Source organism: Marmota monax, unplaced genomic scaffold (genome assembly GCF_021218885.2).
Source record: "Marmota monax isolate L192 unplaced genomic scaffold, Marmota_monax_Labrador192_F-V1.1 WCK01_AAM20220418_F8-fsc00021, whole genome shotgun sequence".
NCBI classification, from domain to species: Eukaryota; Metazoa; Chordata; class Mammalia; order Rodentia; family Sciuridae; genus Marmota; species Marmota monax.
The window spans coordinates 17821902-17832059 of record NW_026695228.1 but is presented as its reverse complement, the minus strand read 5'-3'; the positions used below and the strand labels follow the sequence as shown (position 1 = coordinate 17832059).

At 47.4% G+C, this 10158-nt stretch overlaps 1 protein-coding gene across 1 annotated transcript; it reads left to right on the top strand.

Annotated features, from left to right (window-relative positions):
• The first annotated feature begins 2482 nt into the window (after nt 1–2482).
• Nucleotides 2483–8362, top strand: Ccr1 (C-C motif chemokine receptor 1). Its single transcript, XM_046437669.2, has 2 exons — nt 2483–2806; nt 6175–8362. The coding sequence occupies exon 2, from the start codon at nt 6242–6244 to the stop codon at nt 7307–7309; it is 1068 nt and encodes a 355-aa protein (XP_046293625.1). The 5' UTR covers nt 2483–2806; nt 6175–6241; the 3' UTR covers nt 7310–8362.
• Nucleotides 8363–10158: the final 1796 nt, after the last annotated feature.

Sequence of the window (10158 nt, the reverse complement as noted above, 5' to 3'; positions counted from 1 at the left end):
GGTACACCAGCCGTTCTCAGAACTTATTAGACATGTCAGCTATTGGGCCCCATCCCAGACCCACGATCTGAATCTCTGGAGGTAGGGCCTAGAACTCTGTGTTCAAACAAGCCCGATGTAGATTTTGATGCATATTTAAGCTTGAGAACCATTGCTCTAGGACAGGAGTTCTCATTTCTCAATTTTTTTTTTTTTTTGCATATAACAATTCTGATGCCTGGGCTGCACCACAGTTCAAGTAAATTAAAATGTCTGAGGGTGAGACCAAGGCATCCGTAGTTTATAGAACTCTCCAGGTGATTTGAACATGTAGCCAAGCAGAAGCATTGCTGTTTGGGCCCTTCCTCTAACCCTGGGAACCACTTCTTAGCCTCTAACCTTTCTCATTCTTGTTGATGTGACAACCTGTAGTTGTTTCACTGCAACTCTTCCAAGTGGCCTCTAGTTCCAAATTCCCCCACCTTGCTGATTTGAGGGGAGTGCATGGCCAGGAGTGTGTGTGTGTGTGTGTGTGTGTGTGTGTGTGTGTGTGTGTGATGTTTAAAGTGACACATGAATCTGGTATCTGACATATCTTCCAGGGAGGGAAATGGGGAATGGGAGCCCAGGAGATAAAACCCAGTGGTTGAGACTGATCTCAAAGCAAACCAGGATATTTCTGCAGGTGTTAAGGAGCTATCCGAATCCACCCCAGGTCTGGTGCAAGGGCTAAGGGGGCAAGGCTTTCCCAGGACAGGGTGCTTCCTCCTGATGGGCTCCGATTGCAGCCTCAGGGAGGTGATTAAAGTTTCCCACACCTTGCTCTTTCCTTCAAGGAAGAGGAACACTGATACAGGTCAAGGCCAAAATGGCAGCCTTGAGAGAATGCTCACATTTTTTTTTTAGTGAGAGATGTCAAGGAACCATAAAAAGAAATGAATGGGGTGGGGCATCTCCCTTTCTTGGTGTCTCTTGTCTCTATACTCTCCCTGACTACACACATGTGCTATGACAAAGCTGAAGAGAGAAAGAGAGGGCCTAGGAGCGTGAGTGCATGTGTGTGTGCATGTGGTGTATATGTGTGTGTGTGTGTGTGTATACACACACACACACACATATTTAAATTTAAGGTGGCCAAAGGGATTCAGGAGGCTACACTGAGGGCAAAGGCAGAGAGCAGACACAAATGTAAGAATGTTACTGCATGTGGTCAAAGATTCCAAACCAGCAACCAGCTGAAGGACTTGTTCAGGACACAGAGCTTTCAGAGTACAGAACTTATTAGAGGCCAGGGACCAGACCACAGGCCACATTAAGCAGGGAGATCAAGCTGAGATAGAGAGTCAGGTTTGTCACCTGTTGACCTCATGACACGTTCCTTGATGGTCTGATAATAGGTCAGTATGTGATGCCACAACCAGTCTCAGGGTGCTTCTCCTTTTATGTCTTTCAGGTGAGGGGTCTACATGTCTTGTGAGATGATAAGCTCAAGGAGCCTGGTTTCTCTGATATGGGTTTGATACACCCCTGCATCCATGTGCTTCTGATTTAATTCCGTAAGTGAGCACCAATAAGTTATTTATTAATTTGTGTCTCAGGGTGGGGCTGTGCAGAGTGTGGTTGCTTACTTGTACTCAGAATGGAGTAACTCATGGCAAACTACTGCTTTATAAAATAGAGTAACTGAAGGTTGGGCACAGGAAGGTTAGGAGCTGCCCCCCCCCCCCCCATTTTATAGATGGCACAGCACAGTGGCAGCACAGGTGAGGAGAGCTTCAGGAAGCATCATTGACCAGAAGTCTTTCTTTCTTTTTAATATTTTTTAGTTGTAGATGGACACATACCTTTATTTTACTTGTTTATTTTTATGTGGTGCTGAGGATCGAACCCAGGGCCTCGCATGTGCTAGGTGAGCACTGAGCCCCAGCCCCAGCCCAACCAGACGACTTTCTCTGTGCCAGGAACTCTGACATTTTTCATGTTCAAGTTGACCCCAGCCTCCTCTGTGAGCGCAGGTGTTCATTATTCTCATTTGACAGAGTAAGAACCAAGACTTAGGAAGGGGCAGTGACCTGCTGGGATTTGAACTTGGCCTGTGTTTGACTCCTGCCTAAACTCAGCCAACTCACCTGTATTCCTTCCAGGCTGGAGATTTCTGGAGATGAAACCACTCTGGGGGGTTTGGCAGGGAAGGGACAGGGGAGCAGAGAGAAGAGGGCCAGTGAGCAGATGTGGAGTAGATTAGAGGTCCCAAGGACAAGCTGCCACCACTTTCTGTTCTCATTTATCAGCCAGATGGTTCTGAGGAAAAAGACTTAAGGTTCTGGTTTAAATCATTTCATTTGCAATTTAGGAAAAAAAAAAAAGCAAAGTCAACCCACTGACCACAAGAACTCTCTGCTGGGCCTCCTTCCCACACATACACATCCAATTGCTCCACAAGTTCTGGGGACAGCTCATTGTCACATACCTTGCGCAACTGAACTCCTCCCAACCTAATCCGCCCAATTCCTTCAGGGCAGAGCTCCAAGGAGAAGCCTGGAATTGGAATTGTAGCAGGGTGAGCACAAAAAATACTTGTAGTGAACTTGACCTCCAGGAGTTGGCCACTGGTGGGCGTAGCAGCCATTCATGAATACCCAGCCATACAAAAAGAAGAACTTCACCCTCTTCTTGTCATTCTGAAAGACTGCGAAACCTGACTCCAATCTCCATCATCTCACAGGAAGCTGAGCGCTTCCTACTTGGTCTGGACCTTGAACCTTGAATTCATACTCTAAAAGTTCCAGTAACTGAAGCTGTGTGGACAAAGTCCCGTGGAACCAGAGTAAGTGGCATTTGTCTTTTCTGTGTTTTCAGTTGCTCTTGCTTAAAGATATGCTTGGGGAATGATTTGAGGTCTCGGGAGATGTCTAAGTACTCCATTGATACATCTGTAAGGCAATTAATAGGGTAGCAATACTGAGGATACTGGAGAATTTATAAGGCCAGGTGCTCAGGTGTAAAATGCTAAAAAGAAAGCTTTCTTGAACATTGTTGGTGACTGATAAAGAAAGGTAGCTAGTGTGAAGAGACAAGAGGAGCCTTCTGTGTGAAGTTATTTAAGAAGAAATTATTTGCCATTTCTCCGTGTAAAGGCAAACCAAATATGGTATATGAGAAATTGTAGCAAGAGGAAAATATCTCTTAGGAAAAACATTGCAGATACTTAACCAATTTCTTAACTGGAACCAAGGATTCTCAAAATCAGGTCTGCTGACTATCTTTTGAGGAGGCAGGATTTGCCCACCCTGCAGGCAGAGAGCTGGCCAGATGGCCTCTCGTATATCCATTCTGTTCTATTAGCAAAGATGCAGGTTAGAACTTTGCCTTGAAGATAGAAGGGCACAGCAGCCACCTGCAGGTATCTACTCCCACTATTCCTCCCTAGAGGGATCTTAGAAGATTGCAGATATTCAAAGAGGAATTGGAAACTCCCAGAAGCTTTCATAGCCTGCCACCAGGCTAGGTGCCCTTCACTGATTTTTCATCAAACAGGACAGCTCTGAGCTGTTCAGTCTCTGAGGCCTGGGCAGTGATGGGTTAGTAAATGTGTAACAGTGACTTTTCCCTAAAAAAAGATCCCTGTGTTGTGGCGTCTGCCCATTTCCATGGTGTAAATACTGCTTCTGTGGTCAAGCTACTAACATGCCGAGTGTGAGTCGGGAAGAGACCTGCACCACTTTCTCTTATAAAACAGTTAAGCTAGCCAAAGACACTAGTGCTGGAAGGTTCCACGCTCCAAGGTGATAGCCGACCATTGTGCAATGACCTTGGGGTTGACTTTTGTAGCAGACTATTCGTGAGCCTGGAAGGTTCAATGGTGACACGGTCTTTTGGTCTCTCCTCCAAAGCCCCCGCTCCATCAGCTCCCTTTGGGAGTAGCAGAACCTGGAATGGTTGCATGCTACAGACAAGTGAGGGCAGTAGTCAACAGGGCCGGAGGTCAGGGCAGTATGGAGGAGGCTCTGCTCAATATGGTACCTGACCACGCAAGCTAAGCTTGCTTTCACATTTGCCAAAATTCCCCAGAAACTGGGGACAGCTTTGCATCCCAAGTTTTTTAGCTTTCACTGTAAACCTACCAGCCCACCTCAAAGGGCAGACACGGAGCCGTCTGCTCTGGTCAGCACTAGCAAGGGCAATGGAGGGCAGAAATCACTAGTGCAGTTTCTTTGGAGCCTACCAGCTTGGGTTCCCCAAAATGAGAACAAGGGCTGGTCAGGCAGAGATAGAGGAGGGAGCCACAGGGATGGACTGGTCGGAAAATGAAAGGCCCCCCACTTCTCACCCTAACAAAATATCTCACTTTCCACCCAGGGTGCCTGACACCCATCATATGTCTTAATCTCCAACAGTCACTGTAGAAAATTGAATTCTTAAATTTTTTATTTATTTATTTTAGCAGGAAAGATTTCTTAAGTACAGTAGAAGCATTAAACACCTGGATTCAAGACAGGAAATGGTAAAGTAGGTGCCTCCTACTTTACTGATTGGGATTTGGCCCAAATCAATGGGATTTGGGCCAAATCAATTCTGGTTCTTAATTTTCCAATATTTTTATTTTTAATTGGCACACAGTAATTGTCCATATTGAGACAGCACATTGTGACATTTGAATACATGTATGTAACCTGTGATGATCAGCTAAGGGTAACCGGCATATCTATTGCTTCATGCCTGGAACATTCGAAATTCTCTATGCTATCTATTGTGAAGTATTCACTTATTTGTTGTCAGCCATTGTCACCGTACATTGCAGGGGCACTCTAGAAGTTAGTCCTCCTGTCCTATACCCAGTACCCATCGGCCCCCCTCTCTCCACCCCCTCCCCACACCACTCCTGCGGCTATCCTACTCTCTACCTCCGTGTCATCAACTTTGTAGAAATTGTAAAGTGTCATTCACATGGAAGGAACTGTCCTTGTTACTGTCAAGGAAAATCACTTTCTAGATTATCTACAAAGAAACCTAGCAAGGGGGATTTGCAGGGTGGGATACAGACTCCAGAATAGGATTGAAATATAAGACATCCTGGTAGGAATATCATGGTGGGGAATGGTCCCAGAAAAAGGCCGCTGCAGGAAAGGTCCCCTGATACTGAATGCCTGGTAAGTGCTGGGGGTTAGGGTTAGGGTTAGGGTTAGGGTTCCCATGTGACATCTCCTTATGACTCTGAGCATTTCCTTCCTGACTCCCAGTCTTCTGTCTCTAGTCACAACCTTCCTCCTGGCCTGTGCTTCCTTTGAATCCTCCCCAAGGCTCCTACAGGAGGTCTGTGGAGTCACCTGCAGCTGGGCTGGTGCCACATAAGGGCCATGCAACATGGACCAGGCTGAGCCCATTCTGGTGTCCAGTGTCCTCACCTATGGAGTGATGGGGTTGACTGCTAGGGCTTCATAGTGGCAGCTTATTGGTGTTTGGGTTAAATTAATTTTTGCATTATGGGACATCCTTGGCTCTGTATGCCAAATGACAGTAGCATCCACCAGTCTTTGTGACAAAAAAAGACACACACACAAAAAAGATGCCTACACATTTTCACTCTGTCACCCTTGGCTGAGACTTTTTAAACCCCAAAGCCATGAAAAACTATTTGTGAGCTTTTAGTTCTCAGCCAGGACCATTTTCCTTCCCAGAGTCCTGTGGGTTCCAGGGCACAGGGCCATCACTGTGAGCAAAGGCAGGAAAGCTCAGTGGTTTGGGGGTTGGGCACTGAGAGCCCCCCACTCCTGGCTCTGAGCTTCCACTCTTGTTCTTGCAGGTGTGTCCCTGGGCATGTTTCCTAACACTCTGGACTTTGGTGTCATCTCCTCTAAAATGGGAATAATAGTTTGCCCTCTCAAGAGTCATTGAACACTCAGTCTGGTGCCTTAGCCCTTGGGAGGCACTTTGTGAATAGCATGGCACCTGCTCCCTTCCTCTGTGATTTCAATCCACTGAGCTTTTCCTTTACAGCACTTACCACCTAAGGGACTGAAAAATGATCCACGTGCTCATTTGTTGCCTGTTAGACTGTAGGTCCACAAGCGCAGAGGGGACCTGGGTCTCTCTTGCTCACCATTCCTTGCTCCAGGCATGGTAGACAATAGGCACTCAGTAAGCGCTTATCAGTGGTTGAAGAAATGTAACCGCTATCTTGTCCTTGTCACACAGAGCCCACCGCCTTTAATAGCAAAGTCAACCGAGGGATCATTGTCCTGGACCCACAGAAGGCGCCAGGATGGAGTTTATCACCACTACAGAGGACTATGAAGTGACCACTGAATATGACTATGGGGACACAACCCCGTGCCATAAGGTGGATGTGAGGGCCTTTGGGAGCAAACTGCTGCCCCCTTTGTACTCCCTGGTCTTTGTCATCGGCTTGATTGGCAACATCCTGGTGGTCCTTGTCCTCATGCAGCACAGGAGGCTCCAAAGCATGACCAGCATCTACCTCCTCAATCTGGCCATCTCTGACCTGCTCTTCCTCTTCACGCTGCCCTTCTGGATTGACTACAAGTTGAAGGACAACTGGGTTTTCGGTAGTGCCATGTGCAAGCTGCTTTCGGGGTCTTATTACCTGGGCTTGTACAGCGAGATCTTTTTCATCATCCTGCTGACCATCGACAGGTACCTGGCCATCGTCCATGCTGTGTTTGCAATACGGGCTCGGACTGTCACCTTTGGTATCATCACCAGCATCGTCACCTGGGCCCTGGCCCTCCTGGCTGCTGTCCCTGGCTTTTACTTTTCCAAGACCCAGTGGGAGTTCACCCGGAACACCTGCAGCCTCCACTTCCCTCACCAAAGCCTCAAAGAATGGAAACGCTTCCAGGCTCTGAAACTGAACATCCTGGGGCTGGTTCTGCCTCTGTTGGTCATGATCGTCTGCTACACGGGGATCATCAATATTCTGCTCAGTCGGCCCAATGAGAAGAAGGCTAAGGCCGTCCGCTTGATTTTTGTCATCATGCTCACCTTCTTCCTCTTTTGGACCCCTTACAACCTGACTATGTTTGTCTCTGCTTTCCAAGAGTACCTGTTCACCAACCAGTGTGTGCAGAGCAGGGAGCTGGACGTGGCCATTCAGGTGACAGAGGTGATCGCCTACACTCACTGCTGTGTCAACCCCGTCATCTATGTCTTTGTGGGCGAGAGGTTCCGGAAGTACCTCCGCCAGTTGTTCCACAGGCACGTGGCCATACACCTGGCCAAGTGGCTGCCCTTCCTCTCTGTGGACAGGCTGGAGAGGGTCAGCTCTATGACTCCATCCACCGGGGAGCATGAACTCTCTGCTGGGTTCTGACTCACACCCCTGGAGGGCAATCTAGGTGCCAGTGGGACTGACCTGCCCTCCCATGTACCACCAGGACAGGATGAAGAGGCAACACAGCTCTCCCAGCTTGATTCTGACACCTGTCACAGCATGGAATTATAGACACTTGGGGATCTTAAAGGTGGTGGTCTAGACTAAGTTACTTCTGGAGCTTCAATCTTTTCATGAACTTCTCCCTGGTGGACAATGTGTGACAGGGAGGGGCTTGGACAGCAGATATGAGTGAACATTAGCATTTGCAAATAAAGCCACTGCAGTACCAGATCCATCCCCTCCATCCATCACCAATGCATTGGAAGCAGTGATTTCCACAGCTGACTCTATGCTGAACCCTATAGCCAGTGAGTAGCCAGCAGGTGTCTATCCCCACCCATCCCCACGGTAGGGCCTGGGCTCTTGGAAGTCCTGGAGAACATGGAACTCAGAGTGAAAGGACTTGAGACCCAGTGGGAAAAAGGATTTTTTTTTTTTTTGCAGTAGAATAAGAAAGCCCTTAGAATTTGATATTTGCTAAAATCAAATACTTCAGCAGTAGGCTGAACATAGACCAGACTGTGCTTCCTAATACTCATAAAAGGAATTGATTCCTCACTTCCATTTACTGTTCTTTTCTTTCTGATTATTTTTTCAGAATCCCCCTTCCTTGCAAATTGAATGTGTTGGTAAATTCTGACAACTTTATTGCAGAAATCAATTAACAGGTGAAAGGAAGCAGAGTTGGTTTTCTTCCTACTGATTCTCCATCCAAACATTTTGGGTTTATGGATCAGAGCTGTGACTGCCCCCATTGGGTCTCACAGCAGAAAAATGACTCCTGTACCAATTGGCAGTGTCTGAGGCCGGAAGGGAGGATGCCCACAAGGAAGAGGCCCAGCCTTGGGGGTGGTGTGGTGGGGACTCCATCTTGGTATGAGAGGCTCAGGGGCCCTTAACACAAAGCCGCTCATGTACTCTGTTACTGTTGTGTTTAGTTAGCAATATGCTGTGATCACGTCCCTAGGACAATAAATCATTCAAAGCCTTGTTTTGGATGCCCGTACTGAAGTCTACAGTAGGGATGCTCCATCTGTTTCTCCATCATGGCTTGCAAAATCGATTTGATCCAGCAGTGGTGAGGACCTGCTGCATTCCAAGGACACTCCTGGAGCTGTGGGAGACACTGGTGTGCCAGGAGAGCCTGTTCTTGCAGAGTGCTCAGCTCAGTGGGGTGCACAGGTACAGAGATGCCAACAGAGTGCAGGCCAGATGGGTGGGGGCAGCTGTGGAGCTTCTGGTGCCAGGACAGCAGTAGGCTGAACGTAGACCAGTCTGTGCTGGGGTTGTAGCTCAGAAGTAGAGGGATGGAGAGCATCCTAAACTGATGCATGTCTCACATTAGGATGCAGTGACAACTCCGTCCTCTCCCATTTTTACGGACACTACAGTTGTATTCTTACCAAGCCACCTTCTCCCTTTAGATCAGGACTGGGGACTGACTGTGTACACATGTCATCTTTGAACAAAGAGGCTGGTGTCATCATGGTGTGGCAAACTTCTATTGGCAGGGAGGGGTCACACTCAGGTGGATATCAGCTCTCCATCTGAAAAGCCACCAGCCAGCCCTCTGCAGAGTGGAGAGGAGGCTCAACAAATTAAGAAACATCTGTCCACCACGCCTTGTAAAATAACTGCACCAAAAAAACAGCATTTGAGCCACAGTGATTTTGTAACAGGGAATGTTACCCAATATCCTCCAATTTCATTTTTGAAGCAATTCTTACCTCTCCCCTTGTTATAAAGGCAGTTTGTGTTCAATGGTAGAAAACCCAGAAAAAGCTGAAAAACACAAAGAAAAAAAAATGAAAACCCAGAACTCAAATCTGGCCCTCTCTAAGCATGTTCGTGTTCTGATGCATCTTCTTTCATGCTGTTTCCTAGGTGCACACACATAGGCACACGATCACACGTACGATCTTTGTGTATGTGTGTGTGACTTCAGTCATGTTTGACACACGGTAAGTGCTAAGTAAATGCTGGTTGAATGGAGGTCAACCAATTTCCACATCTATAAAGTGAGGCTCAGGAGGCTGTTCTGAGCATTAGATGAAATAAAACAAGTGAAGCAGGACAGTCTTCCTCCAACTTGACGTGGTCAGACTTCTGACTCCTCCCTGCCCACACCTTCCTCCTTCACCCAAGACACCCAGCTCTTCCACTCCACCTCCTCTTCCCAGGAGCCTGTGTTCCTGGGGCTCAGCCCCAACTTCCTTGTTATTTGCTCCTACTTCGTTTCCCCCGCTTCATCTTTACAGAGGGGCTGCCAGGAAAGCACAAAGAATTCCTCAGTGCATCCAGATTCCCCATTGGCTGCCAATATTTTGCCACATTTGCCTTAAATTTATCATCCTAGGAGAAGGAGAGAGATTTGTTATACAATATCCTCCTGCACCATTTGAAAGCAAGTTGTGAGCCCAGGGTATACCACCTTTAGCGCTTCATCGTGTTATTACTATTGAGGAGGATGTTCTCTCACCGAACAAACAGGAAACAGCCCTGTGCAATATCACCAGAGGATCTACAACCCTCTTTCCAATTTTGCTCACTTGGCAAATAACATCATTTGGAAACCCTGGATCCAAAATCGCTGATTTAACTTAGTTGTCTGCCTCTCCGATTTCTTTCAATCCAGGATCCCAAGCTTCTTTAAACATTTATGGACTTTGACATTCATGAGCACCACAATCAGCTGGTAGACCATCCTTCAGCCTGGGTTTGCTGATGTCTGATGATTAGATGCAGGCTACCCAGCTAGTGCAGGCATCTCCAATGGGACAGATGCT